The sequence below is a fragment of the Sipha flava genome, unplaced genomic scaffold, assembly GCF_003268045.1.
Source record: "Sipha flava isolate LNK unplaced genomic scaffold, YSA_version1 85_pilon_pilon, whole genome shotgun sequence".
NCBI classification, from domain to species: domain Eukaryota; kingdom Metazoa; phylum Arthropoda; class Insecta; order Hemiptera; family Aphididae; genus Sipha; species Sipha flava.
In genome coordinates this window covers 794,320-819,834 of record NW_020273627.1, presented here as the reverse complement: position 1 = coordinate 819,834, position 25,515 = coordinate 794,320, and the positions used below count along the sequence as shown (strand labels likewise).

The 25,515-nt window shown below is 26.8% G+C and overlaps 1 protein-coding gene across 2 annotated transcripts; it reads left to right on the top strand.

Moving 5' to 3' along the window:
* The first annotated feature begins 2,232 nt into the window (after positions 1–2,232).
* LOC112693337 lies at positions 2,233–23,775 on the top strand. 2 transcript variants are annotated; one of them, XM_025568338.1, is made up of 8 exons: positions 2,233–2,484; positions 15,776–16,526; positions 18,493–18,862; positions 19,198–19,299; positions 19,381–19,518; positions 21,524–21,607; positions 21,672–21,828; positions 23,603–23,775. In XM_025568338.1, the coding sequence occupies exons 2-8, from the start codon at positions 15,921–15,923 to the stop codon at positions 23,673–23,675; spliced, it is 1,530 nt and encodes a 509-aa protein (XP_025424123.1). In that variant the 5' UTR covers positions 2,233–2,484; positions 15,776–15,920; the 3' UTR covers positions 23,676–23,775. The 2 variants fall into 2 exon arrangements, with proteins under 2 accessions (XP_025424123.1, XP_025424124.1); XM_025568339.1 differs by lacking the exon at positions 2,233–2,484 and adding an exon at positions 5,495–5,633.
* Positions 23,776–25,515: the final 1,740 nt, after the last annotated feature.

The following is a 25,515-nucleotide window of genomic DNA, read 5'->3' as shown; positions in this document are numbered from 1 at the left end:
TACAGAACAGTTTTTGTGTTTAATATATTATTTGTGAATAATACCTTTTTTTACATTTCATTTAAAAAAATAACTTTATTTTTTAGCTCTGCAATATATATATTTAAAAATATAATAAATGTAGGCAAGCATGTTTTTTTAAAATTTAAATTATGTTATTATTAGCTTAAAAACTGAAAAAATATTTGAATGCAATAAATAATTATTAAAATATATTGATTTTACAATTTAAGATATGTTAATTCATATCATGAAAATAAATATAAAAATTTAATAATATCTTGTACAAATGATCCTAAATATTTAAAGTTCTCAACTTCACTTTCACATCACCTCTAATTGTCATTATCTAACCTCACCCATTCAACTTCTTGATATTTCCTCCAAAGTCATACTCATTTTTCTAATTCTCAATCCCTTTCCTTAAAAACCTAATCTCTACTCATCCAATTTATTATTAACTTCTTCTAGATTTTCTCCTACCAAACTTATATCGTCAGCAAACATAATTTACAATAATATCTTTTTATAAAAATATAATAATATATTAATATAATATATAATTTTACGTACAATTGTATACATTCAAAATCTAACTGATTGTTTTATTTCTATCCTATCATTACATGAGTAGAATATTTTTTCTAAGAACTCATTGATATAATTTTTCAAAGAGTATTACAATTAATGTTTAAAGTGTATATAATATTCGTGGAAATACATACTATACGATTTGAACGTACACAGTGGAAGTAAAAATTGAAGACACTTTTGTTATTGAGTGTTTATTAAATACAATACTATTGGACTAAGTTTGTAATAACATTTGATTACAATTTTAGAATATTTAAAAAACATACAATTTTGTAGATAAAAAATTTGTATTAACTTCATAGGATTATTATTATTTATTAAAAGTTTACATGACACACGTCAATTTAACATGATTAATATCATGGAAAATAATTTACTCAGTATAAAATTAAAAAATCGTTGCATACTTGTACGTATATATAAATTAATATGCATTTTATTAGTAAATTTTCTAGAAAACTCTACAAATTGGTTTTTTTAAAGTGTATACATCAATGATTAAATTTACCTTACAGATTAGTATAACGTTAATATAATAATTAGACCAATATATTTTTGTAATAAGAGTTAATGTATCATAAATTGTATAATCATTATTTATTAATAATTATAAATAAACATTAAACTGTTGTTTCAGTTCCTAAGCTAATACTAATATAATTTAAACATTTAAAAAAAAATCTTATGGCATGTATATACCTACCTAATAGTTAGTTATATGGTTTTATAATAAACAGAATCTTTAATACAATAATGAACATAAATACCGAAGGAAAGTCAGGAAAAGTCATAAAAAATAAATTTATGATATAAAATTTAAAAAAAGAGAAAAAAATGAAAATAAATCACCTTGACATAGATAATATACCTAGTATTTATCCCTCATCATTATGTTAGTTTTATTATTTATTTAAATTTTGAAAAGTTAGTTAATAAAATGTCAAAAACACAATCGAAAAAAGATCTATAATAATTATCAAATTTCTTAATCAGTCGAATAGATTTATTTGAAAACCAAAATATTTAATTAAATTCTGTTTATGTATTCTGATAGAATGTTAGGTGAGTATTGTCATTTACATACAATTTAAATAAATTTTTAATATTAAACATTAAAAATATTTCTTATATATATATGTATATATAAATGTGTGTGTGCATGCATGTGTGTGTGTAGGTGTATGAATGTGTGTGTTGTTTTTTACGGTATACCTCTCTAATGTATTTAAAATATTCGTTAATGATTTTTCGCTAACACTTTGAATAAATGTTCTAACACGCTGAAATGTCTAGATATAATGCTCCGAAAGAATTATTTTTGTTCGCATCATAGAGCTCGTAATTTAAATAATATATAATGTTTTACATACTAGTATACGATATTATAAAGTGGTTTATTCGTATTACTGAAAAGTAAATAATAATAATAAAAAAAAAAAAAAAAAAAAAAATAAATAAAAATAAAGGTATGTACGATTTTTTATAAAATATATTTTGTATTTTAGCAAAAAACTATTTTATAGTCAAATGTATAATAGTATATAATTATATTATATTATGTAATACAGTATTAAGTTGTATGTAGTTATAGGCGTTACAGCCATCGGAGATAATAACCACCACATATATTACAGAGGTGGCCGGCTCACTATTTTTGTGGACTCTTATGAGTTCTGACGTACCGCAGTAACAAATTGCATCTGCACGATGTTTCATTTGAAAAATCTAAATAAAATAAGCCGTTTTACTAAGAAACCTTAATAAAATATAAAATACAAACATTTATTCAATGCTTCATGGTTTCACATGTTTCTCAATTATTAAAATAGACAAATGCTCATTTAAGAAATAATTTAACTACCGAAGACTACGTAGCTGAATACTTAACAAGTGAGTACTCATTTTTATGTTTTGGATATCTAAATGAATTCTATAGAGGATGTTACTTTTTTTTATTTAAAACATTAAGTTTTAAAATATCCAAATCGTTTTTTTACAATTAAATAACATAATATAATATATTTGTATTTTATTAAATTTTTTTAATTATTATTATCTACTATTATGTTTTTAACTATATAAAATCTATTAGAATAGTTAAAACATAATACACTCTAGTCGCGATAACTCGAACCTCGATAACTTGAAAAACTTGACAACTCGAATTGTGTTTTATTCCTCTAAAAAATTCTTCCTCTATAAATTAGTTAGATATCTCAAATAATACATATCTCGAGGTGAATTTTTATCCCCCTTCAACTTCGAGTTATCGCGACTCGACTATAGTAAATAATTTAACTAAATACGGTAATAATAGTAAGGTAAGTAATAGTAATAATAGTGATAATAAGTAATAATAATATTAAGGTGGAAAATATTTTCTGTATATTCACAGTTTTTGGCTGAAGTGTATATTATTATACAAATAAATCCTGGAATACATATTCAATTATTGTTAAAACACAATACACTTGCTTAAATCGACAGTATATTATTTGTGATTAAAATTAAGATATCACCATAATTACCAATATTATACATGATGCTTTATTTTTTCGCAGTGCACATTGCTATTTTATTTTTTTAAATTATTGAAATATTGCATTTTTGACAAATTTCAAACATTCATTAAATGTAAGAACCACAGAAATATTTGAAATTATATTCTTTATTCATCGTTAAAAACTAATAACTTTCTCACTAAGTTTATAATCTAAAAATCAAATTCTTCAATTTGTGTATACTTTAATAACCAGTAAGGTTCGCTGAATATTAAAATACAGATGTCAATCTTAGTGTAATTAAAATAGTATTCTGATTTTTTTTGAATTCCAACAGTTACCAATTTACATTCTATAATATCAGATAATATAACTCACATGATAGTAAAAAAAAAAAAGTATGTTTGTATATAACGGCAAAGACATAAATTGAGAAATTAATTTAAATATTAATATGGTATTATAATGTTAATGACATTTACAATCAAATTATATGCTATACAATATTCACTAGGAAGCAATGTTTATGTCCATTATTTCCATTCAATGATACATTTAGAAATATTTCCTCGGCAATGATTATTAATTCCTGTCTATTTTAGACATAATTGATGAAAATATTAAACCAATTATTTCTTTGTGAATTAGAAACTCCCTTGCATAGTAAAATTAATTTTATAAATTAAAATAAATTACCGTTCATAAGGCTACTGGCTATGGAATCACGGGGTCACAAGGATATACTAGATTTATTTGTAAAATAGGAAGCATAACTAATAGATATACTTTTAAAAAATTAATATTTTATACAATTTAAAGTTACTATATTACAAAGCAATTCACGACACAATAAATTTTGAAAATTAGTAATTATATATAATTTATCTTATATTTGACGATATCTTCCATTAGTGTTAAGAATTTATAATATTGGCTTGGTATTTACGTTAGTACCTAATTTACACCATTAATAATTCAGCAAAATATTACAAAAAAAAAAAATGAATATTTACACAGCTATGATATTGTTTGTATATATTCTTTATGGTTGTTTTTATTTAAATGTCTAGATTTTACAGATAACAAGTTGAAAATACCTTGTTCCTCGTTATTACTATTATAAATCAGTTTGAATGAGTTAGTAATTTATAATTGAGACCACAAATACATTGATATCCAAATAATGTTTAAAGGGAGCTGAATAAAACGCTTTAGGGAGATGAAGTGTATAGAATGCTATTTCTAATACACTCGGTGTGGCAACTATTATCTAACTATCGTAGTAGGATGGACACCTAAGTGGTTTTTATTCGTTGTTTATTTATTTAAACAAATACAAAACCAGTTTATTGTATTTATTCAATAATTCTTTAATATTTTAAAGACTAAATTAATTTAGTTACATTTCAGCCAAAACTAACATCAAATCGTTTCAATGCCTTCTATTTAAGGTGAACTAACTATGCACTTGGATGAAAATAATATCTAATTAATCTGGTCTCCTATTTAATTTATTAAGTACAATAAAATATGCTATTGCATCAACATGTTTAATATTTACACATGATCGATTCTTAAGCCTGTAATTAATCTTTACTTCATAATAATGATAATCGACCAGGAACTGGAATGAAACCGAAAAAAACAGGTTTTAGAATTTCAAAATTCTATAAGTATTGAAAATCAGAAACCAAATGAAACATTTTCAATATAGCAAAACTTGAACCCGATATTTTTAATTTTTTAATAAAAAAATACTGGTACTCGTATGTAACAATTCGGGATATTATAATTTGTTACCCAGCTTATCCAACTCAGAAATATTTGTAATATTACACTATAATGAATTACCATAAATAGCTATTCTACCTTCAAAATGTTAGTGTTGATTTAAATTTTATTTTGATACTTATTGACTATACATATATATATGTTTGAAGAATCGATCTGATACCATTACTGCTAAATGAGTTATCAAAAATTTAATTTTTTTTAATGATTTTTACTGGAACCTAAATCCATATCTTAATTCCTTATAAAAACCATACATTTTTTAAATGTTAATAGGGAGTTGAAACCGAACCGGAGTCTAAACTAAATCAATAAAAAATTGTTTTCATCTTAATAATTCATTAAATCTCATATTTTAACAAAAAATAGCTTATATTACATTTATTATTTACTATTATGCTATTCAAACAAAAAATTATTTTGTTATACGATGCAGAAAAATATGTGGTGTGTTATATACCATATATAGACATATATTTAACCCGTGATGGGTCATAAATCATAGGTCGTTTTAGATTCATCAACGATTTATAGAGGTTTTTATAATGTCCGTTTTCTTCGACCGTCAGAATCAATACATAGAACAGCGCGCGTTGATTGTCATACGGCTGTTGGATCTGCCGCTTAATTTCAAACGTATACAAACGTAGGTTTAATTGCAATGTGGTATAATACATCAATAAAATAATTTATAATTTCAATATCCATTTTGATCGATTTGGATGCATCGGTTTTCACTTGAACAAGGTAAAATAAAATTTTTATTTCGTCTATGAACATTTTAAGCTTATCACTTTATTTTCCGTAGATATATTTTTAACAATTTAGATTCATAACAATTTTTTATTTTAAATCGTATTTTAAAACATTTTTCACATTAATATAATTGTATTTTTAGCTTATTAAAAATAATTTATTAGTTACAGTTATTTATTTTGGCAAAGTCATTATTCGTTATATATTATTATGATATATATTACGTGTACATTTTTACGAATGATTTTTTTACACCCGATTTTTAAATTATTTTTTTTAGGTTGTAATTATTTGCTAATTTCATACAATAATAATACTTAAGATTAGAAGGTTTATTTTTAACATTTAATATATTTTATTTATATTATTAGAATTGTTGAATAATGTTTCGTCATTATTTGTGGAGTAACTATTGACTGAAAAATAATTTGTAAAATACAAAATATTATTATAACATTTATCATGAAACTTAATACATACAGCAATAATTAATGAATCGAATGAATTGCTCCAATGATTTATTTCGGCTTACGAGTACGAAACGAACATAATCTAATCGATGTAAGTGTAAGTGTAAAAGGGTCATCGAAACAGTAGATAATTTTGGAAAGTAAAAATATTAACAACGTAATATTAATTAATTGATTTTATTATTATTTATTGATGTATATCTTACTAATGTCTGAATCGGGTTTGGTAAATTAAGTCCCATTTTATTTATTTTAGAAAAACTGAGTCCCACCTAAAAAAAAAAAGGTTAATTGAGTCCCTCATATAAAAATGAAATCGGTAAATCGAGTCTCTTGTATAAAAATTAAAGTGGTAATTTGAAATATAGTTGAAATGCTGTTTTTTTTTTAAATAACTTTTAATTATATCAACACAATTGTATACTACGTACATTAAACTTACATTTATCAGTTATCACATATCACATCCAGCGTTATTGTAGATAGTTAGGTACTTATAAAAATGTAGCGTAATAATACGGAGCGAAATGTAATAATATTTAACGATGTAACGATAAGATACACTTACCTATTGTACTCGGTGGATTTATAACTATATCAACGATTATATTTATAATTTAAATAAATTTAAATAAATTTAATACATTAAATATTTTAGACGGGACTTAATTTGTCGCTTTAACTGTTATACGAGGGACTCAGTTTACCTATTTCGAAAAAAGATAAATTCGTTTGGGACTCGATTTACTTATGCCCGTCTGAATAGCACTAAGAGCACACTCATTATTTTTTTTTTTTTATCGTGTTACATCAATCCATTAAAATTAATGAGTTCAAAAACGTACAAAAGTTAACGATAAGTGAAAAACGCGAATTTCATTGTGTTCGATTAAACGTTATAGTTTTCGATTAGACGGAAGCTTCGTACACCCACGAGAAGGGATTAAATCGATGATCGATAATATATGATATAAAATGATTGCAGAATTTTGAACGTACATCGGTTGATCGATCAAAGCGATGGGTTCGATTTGACACCGAAGAAGTATTATGTAACGCATTTGAATCTATGAAAATATGTGTTGAGGTAGATATTGTATGATTGTCCGTGGTCCGGTTTGGTGTGTGTGCTGAGTGCGGCGTAAGAGTAGATACATTTTGCGAGTCGTTGGCCTTGGCTAAATGCAGATGTAAGTGTGTTATCCTTTGAAAAATTATTTATGTAAGGTTTTTATCGCAGTATTACGTAGAATACATGAGCAACAATTACGTGTGGTCACAATCCTAGCAACATTAACGCTAAAACCGGTTCTTAGCACTGTAGCTCTTTAACTGTAATAATATGCATGTCGAACAGTTACATTCTTACGATTTGCTTCATCTTCCGTTAAAAAGATTAATGAAAAGTCTTAAATTCCTTCGGCATGCTAAAAAGTTTACATTTCTCTGTTTAAATATGTGTATATATGTACATATAAATAAATATTTGTAATGGTAATCAAGGACTGGTTTGGTTTTTATCGTATCCCGTCTCACATCGTCAATTGAGGGTAGCGCGTATTGGGGCACTAAATAATTTTTCGTAAATGAAAGTACGATATGTGGTACAACGAAAACATTCGAGACGCTTATCTTCTATTAAATAACATATTTTTTTACAGTTTATATTTCAGATAAATAGATAAATACATTTCTCGATTTAAAAACTTTTGAATTAGTGCAATTTTTTGGTGAACATATCGTTTAAATTAATATTGGAATATCTGATAGACAGCTGTCCTTAACCGACTTATTGTTGATATGTTGATTTCGGTACACTCGTTGAGATATTCTATGCAGTGGTCAATATCGGTGCAATTAGTGTTTCATTGAATTTGTTAAAATCGTTGATGACGTTGAATTGTCGAATAAGTTTAACTAGAAAAATAAAATCATGAAACAACAATTGATTAATTTAAAATTAGTGGAAAAGGCCTAGTTGAACAAAGACCGTTGTTGTTATCTTCATCGTTTTTGTTTTATTGATATTATGATGTAAAAACAACAATGTTTTTATTATTTTTATATCGTTTTCTTTCACTGTTACGGTACAAAAGCAATTAGCATCCGTTATTATTTTTATTACGTATATATGAGAAATATTATCCCTACATAATATCAACATCATAATGAGTTTCTTATCTATTTAAAGCAACTATTGTGTAATGATAATAATGTTACCCGCTTTGGATTAGTTTAAATTTTCTTGGAGTTAGTGTTAAAGGCCATAGATTATTTCGAAGATGAACGGCGCCGAAATGTTGCATGATATAAATTGGTATCTAATCAGTTTATATTCAAATGTGTTTGAAATATATTATGCTTAGATTCCAATGTTAAACAGATATAACTCTAAGCAATTATTGGTAATTATATCATTTATTATTATTTATATTTATAACTATCTAAATATTATCATTTTAATATAGCTATATTCAAAAAATAATTTATCTAAATCATAAATATTATTTTATCGATTTAGAAAGAAATCATGATTGACCACTAAATACAAATGAACACTGCATGATTCGGCACCTGGTCAATGATAAACAACCGTAATTAAATTAATCACCAATTTAATAAACTTAAACAATTCATTATTTATTAATCACAATATATTATAATATACAAATATTAAATACATGTAAATATAGTATTTAGATTATAAAAGATAAACATTTTTTAACAATATTTTTATTTTTATTTTTTTTATTCATATAAAGATTTTAATTAAGATTTTGATAATTTTATTTTAAATTTAAACGATTAGTCGTAGTATAAACGGACTTAGCCCGTTTCACTCAAATTTTGTTTTTATAAAATTCCCGTTTCACCCGGACTAGTTTATGTAAATTTAAAATTAAGTTGGTAATGATTATTTTAAATAATAAAATATTTGAATATTAGAGTATCATTTAGCATTATCCAGAGAATACCACGAGGAGGCGATATATTATTACTAGAGCGCGGATTTGTATGCATTTGTATATTTATTATGGTTGATTATATGATATGCTAAGTGAGCACAAAATTTGTTTCATAACATAACAATTTAAAAAATGAAACTTTTTTAGTGCATATTTTTGCATATTTTAACATTTAACTATTTTAAGGGCTAATTTTACAACTCTAATAGCATATTTCATATTTTAGCGCATATTTTGATGTTTTTTTGTTTTTTTAGACATTTTTGAAATATATAGTATTATAATATAAGAAAAAAAAATTATATTTTTATAGTTTCTATTAATATCAGAATAAATTAATAGGTATACTTGTAGGTATAAACGGTTTTCCCAAATATAACCTTAGATAAATAATCGGGTAAATAAAATACGTATACTAATATAAGATATAAGATTTTTTTTTTTGTTAATTATTTTTATGCTAATTTTTTTATTATTTGTGCATATTTTAACATTTTAGTGCATATATTTATGCATATTTAGGGGTTTTTTTAGCGCTTATTTGGTTGGTATTTAATGCATATAAATCCGCACTATAATTATTACATATAAATTATTATTATTTTGACTAAAATTAATTCGGGATCAGAAATTTGTTTAGTTGCCAGTAAAACACGTACCAATCAAATAATCATAATTTATTTTTATCGTTCGTTAAAAAAAAAAAAAATATTTGACTGAACCATTGCTAACATAATTTTAAAGTTATCTCAACTAGTCTGGGCGAAACGGATATCTTATAGTAACAAAATTTGGGCGAAACGGGAATCTTATAATAATAAAATTTGGGTGAAATGAGCTTGGTCATTTTTGGTCGAAATGGATCCGGCCCATATAATTAGTTCAATATTTAATAAATATTTTCTTTAAACATAAATTTACAAATTGGGTTAGAAAAAAATGTCGGGAATCGAGATATAATGAATTCTTGAACTAATGGATATTATCAAAATTAAAAATTGATTTAAAATAAGCTGTGTTCTAATACTACTAACTTATATTTATTATCAAACTATTTAATAAAAAATATTAGCTGGATGTGAAGAAAAAAATTAAATGGAATGTAGATAGATAAAAAAAAATATAACTATAATATGTAATCTAGCAATAGAACATTTTTATTTTTTTTTTTTTTGTCTTTTATAATAATCATAATAATTAGCGAAGGGATATTCAAACTTCATAAAAAAAAACAGTTAATTAAATATTTTCGTTTCCTAATACACACACCCGTCTTTTTTTATTTATTTAAATAACAAATGCTATTACAATAATTTCAAATAATAATTTTAATTAATAATTAATACTTGATCTTAGCAATGATGTGGTACTGATGACTAATGATATTAATGTGTATTTAGGATTCATTTTTATCTTCTGATGGAAGTTATTCTTTTTCCGTTGGAGAATTTTCGGCGGTAGTTGAGGCATCTGTTAAAATGTATTTTATTTATAAGGTAACAATTCTTGAAAAATAGTAAGTATTAAAATTGGACAGAAAAAAGACAACTCGAATTTATTGAATGAAGTATAATACTTACGAACACCATAATGTCTCGAATAAATCAATTTTTTAATATGCAGTAGATTTTAAAATACAATACAAATGTAATGCACAGCCATAGACCTCAGTTAAAAACCAAACGAAAATAAAATTCAATAAATGTCATTACTCTAGCTAATTTTTTTGTTAACTGTTGGATTAGGATTATTGTGAACGCCATAGGTGATAAAATATATGTACTACATTTTCTACAAAGAAACAAACATGTATATAATTATTAAACCTCGACTCAGTGTTAGATAGTTAATATGACAACAAGTAAGACATTCCACATTCCAAAGGTAATACAATTTATAATACTCAAAATAGTATTTGTAATGAATGGAAAAATAAGAAATACAATCAAATGTAAGCCAGTATAAACACTATGAATATAACTAAAAACCAACCTGTATATATTTTACATGTGTGTGCGTGATTCTAACAATTGTTAGATCGATCTAGCCGATTTAATCGATTAACCGATTATTTTTAAAAATTAAAGATAATCGATAAATAGTTCAAGAAATCAATTTTTACGTGTACTATGTAGTATCACAGATTAATGAAACATGATAAAATATCTTTTATCATGATGAAAAATTGAAAACGTTAACTATTGATCTATTTATATCTTAGATACAAAATTTGTATTTAATTAATATTGATAAATATAATTACATTATTACAATAAAGACAATACTCAATACCTATTTAGTTTATTTAGTATTTATATAATATAATACTATATAATACATAGTATTTATATTTTACTTATTTAATTTATATCATGTGTGAAGTGTGGTAAGTTTTCATTAAAACTGAGTGTGGTGTACGTATCCAATGTCAAATATGTAAAAAGACGTACTCCAATTCACACATGGTCAATCAACAGTTAAGATATTAATCAATAATAATCGATTAATCGATTATTAAAAAATAATAATCGCGGACCCTTAGTGTGCATGTGTGTATTGCTTAATACAATAATCAATTTAAATTAAAATTAAAAAATTAAATATTTTATTTGGTAATGTTTATCAATAAAATCATTTTTAATGAGTTTATATATATATATATATATATATATATAGAATATTTTGCAATTAGAACTACAAAATCGCTAAAGGAACCTCTTATATTAATTAAATAATTTCAGCAAAATATGCACTGAATATGATTATTTCAGTAAATTTTCGTTTTGGACTTAATAAAAAATGTATACTGCATAAAATATCGTAGAATAAATTTTAAATTTTCGCCACAAAATGTATTAATAAAATGTATTACGATCAATAAATATATTTAAATAATATTTTGTGCAAGTGTTTTAAATACAGTATTCTGAATATTTTTTTAACGTTCAATCCCATTTTCTAAACGATTTTATAATATTTCTATATAAATCGCATTTGTACACAAATTTTTTATTAATATTTTATAGTAATATTAAATTATTTTGCTTTCTACTAATTTTATACAATGGTACAGTTAAAGTTGAATAAAGATGAATAATTTTCGTAGATAAATTTTTTTAACTGGTCTAAAAACCAATCGAAAGTGGATCCCTTCTTAGCAGTGGCAGTTTTTTTAATTTTTTCTGGGGATGCTCCTTTTATATTATATTGTAATATATGAAGATAAAAATAGAAGGTAAAATATAAATACCTAAATAGGCAGTAGCTGTAATAAACGTTCAAATTTACGGACATACAAGTAGATATGATTGAAATCACGAGATTCGTATATAAGCGTATAAGTGTATATCCGCATATAAAATATAATACATCACAACCTAAACGCGTGATCTGTGGGAGGAATCCAGACCTCTTGGACTCACGCCCCCCGTAAATCTGCCACTGCACTTTTTTTTGTCAAAAACTCATACAAAAAATCTATATACATTGTTTAAACATCCACAGTTAAAAATGTGTTTTCAAAATTTAACACACCACTGATAACAGTGCTGCTACTGAACTCATATTTGGCATTTGTGAGACTTAAAAAAAAAGAGATTGAATGAATGACAAACAAATTGAAAATGTATTGATGTTAAAGTGTATAGTTGTTAAATAAATATTAATTAAACATTTATTTTCCAATTTTTTTATATTTATTTATTTATTTGTTTGGTATTAAACGGGCAAGGCCTTATTACAATAACAACAACATTACAATCATTTTGGCAAGATAAAACATACTAGAGTTAATAATAATAATAATTATATAAGTAAAAGCAATAATATATAGGTGTAACAGAAAGAATTAATCGATATAACTATAATTATATATTATATATAATTAACTATGTAATAATTTTTATTTTCGAGGACTTTTGAGTAATTTTATTTTTTACTTAGATATTATATGATTTTTGTTATTTGTATATTTATTATATATTAAAATGTAATTTTGATAAAAACACGATTATGTACATATTTAGGATATACGTCAGTCAATTCTTCCGATTACGCATTATATACGAGTACAAGTATGCAAATACTAATAAGTGTATTAATATAATACGAGTAACTGTATAAAAATATATAAATATATATATTATAAATTATATTATTCTGTCCATTCATAAATATTGAGTTGGAAAAATTAATAATTAAATAAGATTTGAAATATTCTTTTTCTCATCGAAGTTTTCAATAAAAAAATAAATATTCTAAATATATTTTGAATATTCATAGTGAAGTATTCCAAATACTTATGGAATACTATCATTATAAATTATTTTAATACGTATTTTAAAACCTTTTTTAAGCATTTTGAATATGTATTCAAAATACTTTTAAAATTATTTAACTCAAGTCTGATAAGCATGGCTATTCGTGTTTTAAATACAATGTATGTGTTTGTGTGTGATATACGTGGGAAAAATATATTTTTATTATTTTTTTGTAACAAAAAAAAATGAAACAGAAAATGAAATAAAGTTAGGTGAATATACGAACAGAATATAAAAGGAAAAGTTTTTCTCCGAAAAGCACAAGCTTGTTGAGTAGACAATAGCTCATATTTAAAATTATATTTATAATTAATTAATTATATAGATATTCACATGTTAATATATTAAGTACAATTGAACTATTTAATGTCTAAAATATGTAAACATAATATTAACCAACAATATGATAGCAAATAATCGGATTTTATAGAAATAATCGACTAAATTTACTATAGTAAATTAATAAATAATAAAGTTTTATAGTGTTGAACATTTGTGTTTTCTTTCAACGTGAGAGGATTTATTATGTAAATAAAATCAATAGATACTGTGGAATTTGCATTCTTAAGTCAGGTTAAGCACATATATATACAGAATCATTTCTCAAGTGCTCGGTGTAGTAAACATGAAAAATGCATCTAATAGTTGTCGTAATTTTATTAAGTAGCTCAATGACGTTAATGAGCTCAAATGAAATCATGAAAATATTAGAAATACGGTTAATGACACAATTGCGTTGGGCCGACAATATTTTATGCATGTATATAAGAAGATTGAAAAAAATATATATAAGAAGATTGCCGATGGACTGAACAGACCAATAAATAAAATCGAAGAGTTATTGGTTTTTAAACGTGGTTGTCGGCAAGACCGATGAGAGTGAGAACTAGGTAGTACCTATACAGGTATAGTTTATCTTATTATTTTTACTTTTTTATGTCTGGACCTGTATGAAAGATTATATTATAATTTATACATGAAAAACGTGCACGACAAGTTGACGCCCACGGTCTCGAGACTAAGAGTTTCCGAGGTCTACCCACCGTGGTGCTAGGCTGTACACGGCAACTGTATACATTATTTATAACCTTGTTGTCCGATCGGCGGTCGAACGATAGGCCATGTAACAACCCAAAAGTGAAGCAGGAGAGGGTGAGTTATTGCACACGGATCTCGGTCTTGAATCCAAGAGCAGACCAGGTCATCCGTATAATACGTACAACTACTGATGTTTAAAGACTTACCTCGTTGGCCGTCGTTTAAGGAATTTGAACGAACGACACGCGATAAATATATTCAAAATATTCTTGATTACCGGCGAGATCGATTCAGCAATCACACGAATGTTTTCGTTTCTCAATGCTAAAAAGTATGGATTTAGATAAGCCCATGTGCACACAAACGTATGCCAAACTCTTGTAAAGAAAAGAGTGACCCATTGCGTATTGGTGTTGGAGACGGACTGCACTACGAGTGTCCATTATTATGATTTATTATTATTTATTATTATTATTATATTTACACAAACTTTTGAACTCACGTAAAGGCTCGTTGTTGACAAAGGATCTGAAGATATTGTTCTTAGCCCTGGACCGACGGTGGTTTATTCATAGGATTTGAAATGTTTATGTTGTTTGAGACGTCTCTTCTCGTCGCCGCGATCTCGTAATGTATCGAGCAATGTTATTCACATTTTTCAAATCCTATTGCGATAACAGCAGTGCGTTGGAGAGTGGCGACATTAGACTTTAAACTTTATTCTTTATTTTTATTTATAAGACTTGTATCGTCCGTGTTCGTGCCAAAGGAATTCCGCTGTTCATCAATAGTGTATTACAAATCGTAAAATATTATAATATAATTATTGTGCAACGCACATTGAGCCCCACGATGTAGTCACGTCGTGCGGCCCAAGGGCGTCCATCGGGGGTAAGGAAGACCGAGGGGACACGTCTTTTCCGCGTCTATTACACATTTACACGTAAAACATTGCAACTGTCGGTTTGCATAAAATTATTATTTTCATCTAATCACATTTGCCACGGACAAAACTTTACCACGCGGGAGAACGAATCATGAGAACCTACCATATAATATCGTTTTTAAAATTAAATAACAAGTTCCCCCTGTCATGTGAAAATGTACATAGTATTTTAATCCTTAATTTCAATATAATGTTTAGTTGGTACTTTTATCGTAATATAAACAGAATAATAATAATAATAATAATTTAATAATTGATAATATATCGTTGACGCTTTGATGATAAAGTATAATATTCATTTTTACATAATTTAAGTATAATAGAAAAATATGGCATACTACTACACTAAAGCGTTTAATGAAATATATTTTGGCTTAACGAAAAAAATTGCTAGGGTCCCGTAACAAAATCTGATCCGGGCCCCGTAAAACCTCCCACCGGTGCTGCGCCCTAGGCAGCGACACGACGACACATTTGTTTGCTGTGTGGTTCCAAGCCGATCCGGTGGACCGCTGTCGATACCGCCAAGAACGACAGAAATGGACGTGGAACGGGTGCAGACCGACGGGGATCGGGACAGCGGGTCGTCGTCGTCGGACGAGGAATTCGACGGTAGCGACGGATGGCAGGAGATGGGATTCTGTTCCAAGGCGGGGCACTTCGCGCGGAACATCACGGTGGAACCGCTGATGACGCTGTTCCAGGTGTCGTCGGTGCTGTCCAGCCTGACCACGCAGAACTTGAACCTGCAGAAAGCGTGCCGCGTGAACCTGCGGCTGGACGATCACGTGTGCGCCGGGCTGGAGAACAAGAACATGTCGCTGTACGCGGAGCAAGAGGTCCAGGTGCAGCAGATGGTGGCCGATATGCTCATCTGGCAGACGGTGTTGCAGAGCACCATGCCGTGCGTGCTGGTCGTGTTCATCGGGTCGTGGAGCGACCGGAACCGGAAGCGCAAGCCGTGCATGCTGGTCCCCGTGATCGGCGAGCTGATCCGCAACGCGGGGCTGCTGCTGTGCGTGTACTACTTCGACTGGCTGTCCATGGAGGTAGCCGGCTTCGCGGAATCCGTGCCCACGTCCATCACCGGCGGGCTGACCGTTCTGTACATGTCCGCGTTCGCGTACATCGGAGACATAAGCACGGTGAGTGGAGAACGTGGTCGTTTTACCGGCCACTGTAACACGTTACGTTTTAAAACGTAAACGCAAAAATATAAAATAATAATTACGGTATATTACAGAATGCGCGAATCTGGTGCAACTGTATGTTGTGACGCGATCAACGATATCCAAATAATTATTTTTATACGCAGTAGAATCCGCTTATAACGATCTAAAGGGACCTAAAGAATCGGATCGTTGTATCCAAAATTCGTTGTATCCGGATGACATATAAAACCGACCAAATACATGGCTAGGAATCGTTTTAACCGAAATATCGTTGTATACGGCATCGTAATAAGCGGATTCTACTGTACTTATTATTAATCATCGTCTATACACATTTTTTAGAAATCATTTTTTGTAGCGTAAGGATGCCTATTTGGAAAAATATCTTGCCCAAATTTTATTGAAATTATAGATACACGATTAATATTATTTCTAATGTCCGTATATACATTTATCATTAAAATCTTTTATTTGTTCATTTTTTTAATATAATATGGAACCGATTTATTTTCGTTGAAAAGTTTGTAGATACTTATTTGTCACACGTTAAATCAGAGAAACAAAATAAAAATTAAAAAAAATTAAAATAAAAATACTACAAAATAATTTCCACTACATTTTCATTACACCGTAAAAATTATAATGAAATTACGTAACACATTATTATAAAAGTAACGTCGTTACATTAACGCGTTACTTTCCGTTACATTACTACCCAACACTGTTGGAAACCGTAAGACGGTAGCAAATGGATAGTTGGATTGTCATTGGTAAAGAATCTTTCAAGAAATTTGAATCATATTATTTTATCAATTTTTCTCGCATGAAAGCTTACATTTTTCCAGCTAATGTCTGATTTCGAAAAGTTTGACAAATACGTGTTATAATTATTATAACGTGTAACCTACAAACATTACTATAAGCGTGGACAGATGTAACTGGCAAGGTAATCAAACATAATATATTAACATTTCATTTCAACAACATGATGGAGTAACGTCATTCAACTCAATAATTCCATTTTTCCAGTATTCTTATATTTACCGCTTACGGACGTGTCGAAGTGGTCGAACATAATATGGCGATTTATTATCTTGATATTTTTTTATATTTGATATTTTAGTGGGGGGAGGAAGTTCGCAGAGAATTCAACCGCTTACCTTGATCATCCCGTGCACACGTTATGAATATAACTAATACATTTGTCTTGCATCGTAATTTTACTTTGTTTTGTAGTAGTTATTATGGTAACCATAATAATATACAGTTACCCGGTTAAAGCAATAGTGCTTAAAAATTCATAACGATCCTAGATATCCTAAAAATCATCGTTAAAATTGACAAAAACTAGACTAATTATGTAGTTTTTCTCCAACTCTACAGTCCATAGAAAATTCTCTTACATATACCTTAACTTTCGGTGCCCCGGCTAGATTATCTTTTGTATATTACACGTTTCTTCGACTAATTAAATGTTAAATAAAATAGTGCCAAAAACTATAGCATAAAACCACCAACATAAATATACTAAGTAATAATTGTCACTGAATTCATTTGTTTCTATCACACAAAAAGTAATTATGAAATTATTCTACCGGTGTTTACGTTCAAAGAATTGAATGATTTTTGGAAAATACGTACACGAATAAATATCAAAATACATGGTATGTTCAGACTTGACTTAACAATTATTCTAGCAACATCATATAATAATTACATAAACTAATCTAAAGGTCACTGTAAACAACTGATGAGCCACAATAAAATAAAATCTTGACTGAACGTTTATCGAATTCATAGAATTTTATATGTATTTTTTGAGAAATTCATTTTTTCAGACAAGTTTAATAAATTAGATAACGATAAATAAAATATTATACCATAAGATTGTCGTTTACCGTTTAAATATGGAATCGTCTTTTTTCATTTTGCCTTTTAGGTAAAAAATCGAACTCTTAGAGTAGGCCTCATGAATTTGTTTTTTGGTGCATCTTGGCCTATCGGTGCAGCGCTTTCCGGCATCTTGTTTCAACAATATGGATTCTATGGAGTGTATTATATTTCTTCGGCTTTGTACATCGTCGCTCTTCTGTACGGGATGATTCGTATCAAAGAGCACGAAAATTCATCAAAAGGAAAAGATCCCTTTCAGACGTCCAAGTCTTGCGTGTCTCTTTTTAGCGATTTTTTCAATTTAAAACACATCAAAGAAGCATTAAACGTGACGTTTAGAAAAGGCCCCAGAAAGAGATGGCTTCAACTTACAATGCTAGTGTTTACAATTGTAGTTGTGCAAGGTCCAATACAAGGTTAGTATAAAACATAACTTTTTGCAATACGTTAAAAATTTTGAAAACTCATTGTACAACCGTCACAGCTTACTGTTTATATAGATTTGTAAATCAATATGTATTTATATATAAACTAAGTTTCCTCTCTTGTTTGCAGTTGATAGCTAGAGTATAACATATATATATATTACAACAATACAATTATAGTTTTTAATTTTTTCGACTGTAATTCCTACTTATTTACTTACTCAAACCCTCAGCTAAATATCATATTATATAATTTTAAAATGCATTCATTTTAAATATAAATAAACTATAATTCAGTTATAATTCAGTTAAACCAATGGTTTCAGGTGAATTTGCGATTGCCTATTTGGGCGCCCGATTACGTTTCCAGTGGAATGAAGTCGACTACAGTATATTTTCAACATTTCTCTCTATACTGAACATTCTAGGCAAGAACAGTTATTCATTACTAATTGAAGAGAAACATAAAGATATTAATATAATGTATTTCAATTATTATATTTGAATAGGAGTTGGAATCGCGGTAGGGATTTTAAGTCACTTGTTCAAAATGGACGACGCACTAATTGGAGTGATTGCCTGCCTCAGTAAAGTATTATCAGGATTAGTCTTTGCATTCGCACCTTCTAAATTATATTTTTACATGGGTAAGCATGTAATATATTTTTGAAGTTAAAAAATGTTGTTTTGTACATGTAACTCCTATAATATAAATATTATACGCTAAAGAGGATGACGACACGGGAAATTAAATGTAACTCATAACTCGTGATCGTGTAATCTATAAAAAATAATAATAATTTTTTTAACAATTTTTTTTTTTTTTGTAGAAAACCTATATTGCGTGGGACAATACCATTCAAATTCATAATCGAAGCTCCTTTCTTTTTGTTTTAAAGCACAGAGAGAACATTATCTACGATGAAACGTTTTGATTTTTCCGATAACTAACTTCAAAAATACTATACAGCTAAACAAGAAACTTAAAAATTTAAATATAATAATAATAATTTCAAGTCCATTTTTATAGCGAAAAATAAAACGCTACATCACGAATAATGTTCTTCTCATTAAAGCAGAACAATTAAAGCATCTATTATGAATTTACGTTAAATGGTTTTGTCTCACTTAAAATGTATTTTTACGTTACAATTACTGGTGTATCACATCTTCTTAATATAATGCTTTTATCTATTTGTATACATATATTTATTCACCATACAATAATGTATTATTGTTTTTAACATGAACTCGACAACCAAATATACTACTGAAATTTAAACAAATTCTATTAGAATACCCAAAAAAATTACTTGTTATAAAATTAAATGTCGTTTAATCGAATATATTTTCTCTTAAATAATATTTCGTAAAAGTAAAATTCATCTATCATGAAAATATGTGTTCAGCTGATTTAGGTGTTCAAGATATTTTTGTTGACATTTTAATGAATTGAACACCAATTTTAATATTTACCCTTATAACTTTATCCTAAAAACTGTGGTTTCAAGAACTAAAGATTTGTCATAGTATTATAGTGAAATATTCCAGATTACACATTGGACATAACCCGTTACTAAACCACTCCTTCTAATTGGGGATTTATATTGTACACTTCCAACTGTGATGAAGATTTTTACGATTTTGATTATTTACTCTTTAACTGTCCTACTCTATCAATCAATATACATCAATAATCCTTCATCTAACAAATTCATCATTATAAAAGTTATTTTTAATTACATCCAGCAAATTAATTTGACAATTTAAAAGTATGAGCTTTACAAGTAATCGTATTTTCTAAAAATGATTTAAATAAGTTCTATTTTCTCATTTTAATAATTATAATTTAGTGTTATTCTTATTATTATTATTTTCATGTTTATATTAATTGTTGAAATATAGTATAATAATAAAATGTTAGCATATCTTAAAAAATTCCTTATTAAATTAAATGTACACAGTAGTTAAAAAAATAACAAAGCATTTTTTTTTATTTCAAAAAATAATTAAAAATATAGATTTCATTCAGTGAGATGCTTAAATATAAGTTTGATTTTTTTATCAAAAATATTATACTATACTATTATAATTAATAAAATATATTCAAAATTTTCAGTTTAAAGGGGACGTTAGGGCCGATGATTATACTTTTCATCAAGTTAATTTCATTATTTTTATGTAACAGAAAGCTATTATAAATCGCCACATTTAAAACACGTTTCTAATTGAAAGCCCTTCATTGTACTATTGTACATTCTACATCTTATAAAACATGTGATTCTTAACTAATAAATATGTTATCCTATATAGTTGTATAATCATAACCAACTATTTTCATTAGCAAAAAAATTATTATAATATGGCAATAACAAAATTATTAGTTTTAAGTTTAATGATAACATTGATAAGTGTTTTACCAGACTACTTTTAAAAAAAGTTAAAAAATAGAAAAAAAACCAGTTGGTCCAAATGGTTTTTCCATTTTTTCTATTTGTACCGTAATAACTGTAGAAAAAATAACTTCTCTAAATAACAGTCTAAAATTTTTTTTTTTTATAATTTGCTCATGATTTAAAACATTTAATATAATTTATAAGTGATTATTATTTTTATACGTTGCGTACTTACATATATATTACTTACATATAGGTGCTGTCGTTGATTCAATGAGCAGTGTTTCGTACGTTGTGGTGAGATCGATCGTCTCTAAAACCGTACCTCAAAATGAAATCGGTATCTATAAATAATGAATTTCAAACGAAATTGAACACTAATTCACTAATTACATTGTTGTCAGGTCAAGTGTCAGCAGTCATAGCAGTCGTCGAGACAATAGTACCTGTTATTTACAAGCCTCTATACAGTTCAATATATAGAGCCACCGTACACACGTTTCCTGGAGCGTTCTACATAGTCGGCTCCATAATGCTCACCCCCTCCATATTTCTATACTGGTAATATTAAAAAATATCTCCGATTTAATATAATTATTGATACATCTTCTTCTTCTCTGAGTTCCTATCCGTTCCGGATGTTAGATATCATATTGGCAATGCCAATACTGTTAAGTGATGCCCAAAATAAATCAATTGATGTTGTATTGTACCAGTCGCGGAGAATCTTCATCCAAGATATTCTTTGATTTATTCTTTTAATTTATTTATCTTCTTCTAACACTTATTTTTCCTTGTAATATAAACTGGAATATATTGTATCGTTGATTATTTCTCATAATGTGTCCAATGTATTCAAACTTCCGATCTTATATTATAGTTAATAGTTTCTTCTGTTTACTCATCCTTTCAAGTACCTTTTGGTTAGTAATTATATCTGCCCATGACATTTTTAACATACAACCACATTTCAAAGGCATCAATTTTTTTGGATGTTAACTCTGTTAATGTCCAGGTTTTAACTGCATATAATAATACAGAGAACACATAACACCTTAATAGTCTGATTTCTGTTGCAAAAGGCAAATCGTGGCACTTGAATAACTTCGACATTTTTCGAAATGTTTCCCTAGCTTTTTCAATTCTTCATTTTATTTCTAATGAATGATCCTAATCTTCATTTATTGTTGTTCCGAGGTTGGATACCTGAATATTGATACATAAAAAATACATATTATTCAATATATTTCGTTTAAGCCTGATTCACATTATAGATAATGCAAAGGTTCTATCACCTTACAGTCTCGGTTAAGTCGAATATTATTCAACTAATTTTAAATCGGAATGTTCACATTGTAAGCATTATCGGTTATGTGAACATTCCAATTTAAAATTAGTTGAATAATATTCGACCTAACCAAGACTTTAGGGTGATCAAACCGTTGCGTTACCTAAAGTTTGAATCAGACCTTAAACTGTCAGAATAATAATCATTGTTTATTATTATCAATTACTCACAATATGTTTTCCATGTATGAATTATTCTCTACGTACCACTTGAGAATAACATCACTATTAAAAACCAATTTCATTAGTAAAACCGTTAAGAAATATAACGAACAAAAGCATTACATAACTTTTTCATTCTGATAACGATAAGTAGTTCCAGATATTATGATTTTCTCGGAATATTTTCAATGCAATAAAACACATTAAATATTTGTGATCGATATGAATCTATACCATGTTACATTGTAATAATTTTTAGTAGTCAACAGCAATTAAACTTTAAATAGGTATATTAAAATAACTTATGATCGCAACAATTATTTAATTTTTTGTAAACTATTTTCAACATACTTGAAATCATTTTACCACGCGCATTTACACTTACGCAAATAATATTCATTATTCGTTCGTTTCACGAAAAAGTTGACTATATATGTTACTTTTTTAAATCGTTTAAAATATTCGAAAGTATCAAAAACAAATGACTAATTAAAAAAAAATTCATTTACACAATCCAATTGCACCCATATTATATACATTATGTGTACCGTGTCTAAAATAAAGATAACATTTTTTCTATAAAAACATGTTCAAATTATATTATATAATTCTCATCTAAATCATTTTCGTAGAATGTTTACATTACAATTTATAATTCAATCAAATTAACTATTTAAGCAAAGTTTTCATATTTTATTATCAAAAAACTTAAAATAAATGTTTCAAAACCTATTAAAAAATTGTGTTTTGTAGCGTTTATTTATTTTTGGAATATTGATAAGAAAATATTTTTGTTGAATAACTAAACTAAATGAATATTTTACAGGTGGATGTATCGATTAAATAAATTAGAACCTAAGAAAACATTTGTTACTGAAAGAGAGACATTGAACACCTAATTTCAGACTCAAAACTAATCCATAAAAACAATCGTTATACTTTATACACATTTTTTTTTTTAATGATTTTTTTAAAATTATTTTCAATCAAATAATTATCATTTTGTATGTTTGTGTGTTTTTTTTTTAAATGTTTGCGATATTTTCCCGACAATATTTTTATACTAAATGTTATCAATTAAAATTTTATATACATACTGATATTTATATTTGTATAATAATTTCTTCATTATTTATTTCATAAAGTAGGTAAAGTAAATTATGTGCCGGACAATAAATATTGTTAGGTCGATTCTTGTATATAATTTCACCGTCGCATGTGTTCTTATTTTTACTAGGATATGTACCATTACCGTTCGGCACAAGATTATACTCGTATTTATGCATTATTTTCAAATAATTATATGTTATGTAAATATAAATGTACTTTGTATTAGGTTCAAGCGAATGTTATTTTATTTGTATTGTATCCACTTAAGATTCGGTACTTTCCGAATGAGTTGTTATGCTTTCTTAGTGTTTTTATATGTTCAACTACAGGTACCTCCAATCAAAGTATATTTCAGTTCACAAGTAGAAAGAGATATAATCAATAGCATATTTTCAAATTTTTATGGAGGAAAATTGAACATTTTTTCTAAAATATAACTGATTTATATAATATTATAAAAAAAATACATATAATACAATAATAATACATACGTAAGTAATTTATTTTTATATAATCATTATAACCACATGATTTAAATTAATATTCTCTTTCTCTGTACCTTCAAAACAAGCCATTTATTATAATCACCTACTTTTCTAATCGATTCAATGTAACGTACATCCAATGAACAGCATTTCCAATAAACAAGTTCTTTTAGGCTCAAGAAAAAAATAGTTATCTATTGTAGCATTTTTTTATTTCACAGCTCACCAATTATATTGCACTTTGTTAATTGTGTATATAATAAATTATCTATAATATTTATGTATTTTTCATAAATAAAATTGTTATATTTGTATTATAATATACTATTATATTCATATAACCATATATTTCCTATTAAGCTCACTCAGCATAAATAATTGATCAAAATTATATTAATTTTAAATGTATTATACCTAGGATATTAATACATAAATAATATTATATTATATGATAATATTAAAACGTAATCAAAATTGTTACTGCACAGTGACAAGTATAACATTTCAGACTAGTTTATTTATATAACACAATAGTTTAACTTACTAAGTATATAGTTATTAAATTAAAGAAAACTAGAATAGTTAAATTAAGTTAAAGTATTTACTCTTCTATAACAGTTTTGAATGTATGTTAATACCAATCAGTTATTTGTAACAACCATTTTGATGACTGTACATGACAAATTAAAAATAACAAAATTTGAATATTTTAGATCGGGTGATATACAGAGTTATGCATATGTACATAATGGGCGAATAATATTGATATATATTTGGTGATTGGTCTTTAAACCCTGAAGAAAAGTAATATTAATCTTCAAAAAATTATTCTGGGTGAAGGAGATTGGGAAAATTAGTTTATATTTTTAAGTTCGTCGATATAGTAATACAACCAAATATCTTAATAATATAGGTTGTTCTACTTTCAATTTTTCAATGTTCTACTTTAACAAATAAATACATTTAAAAAATTTAAAAAATCAAAAATTTCAAGTACCTAAAAGTGCACGAATTTCTTTAAAATATTTCAAAAATATAATGGCTTTAAAATGCTTTTTATCAGTTCTCAGTTAATATTACGAGTCACAACGATTAAAATTAATAGGATAACAACCATACAACTAATAAATTGTTGAATATATAA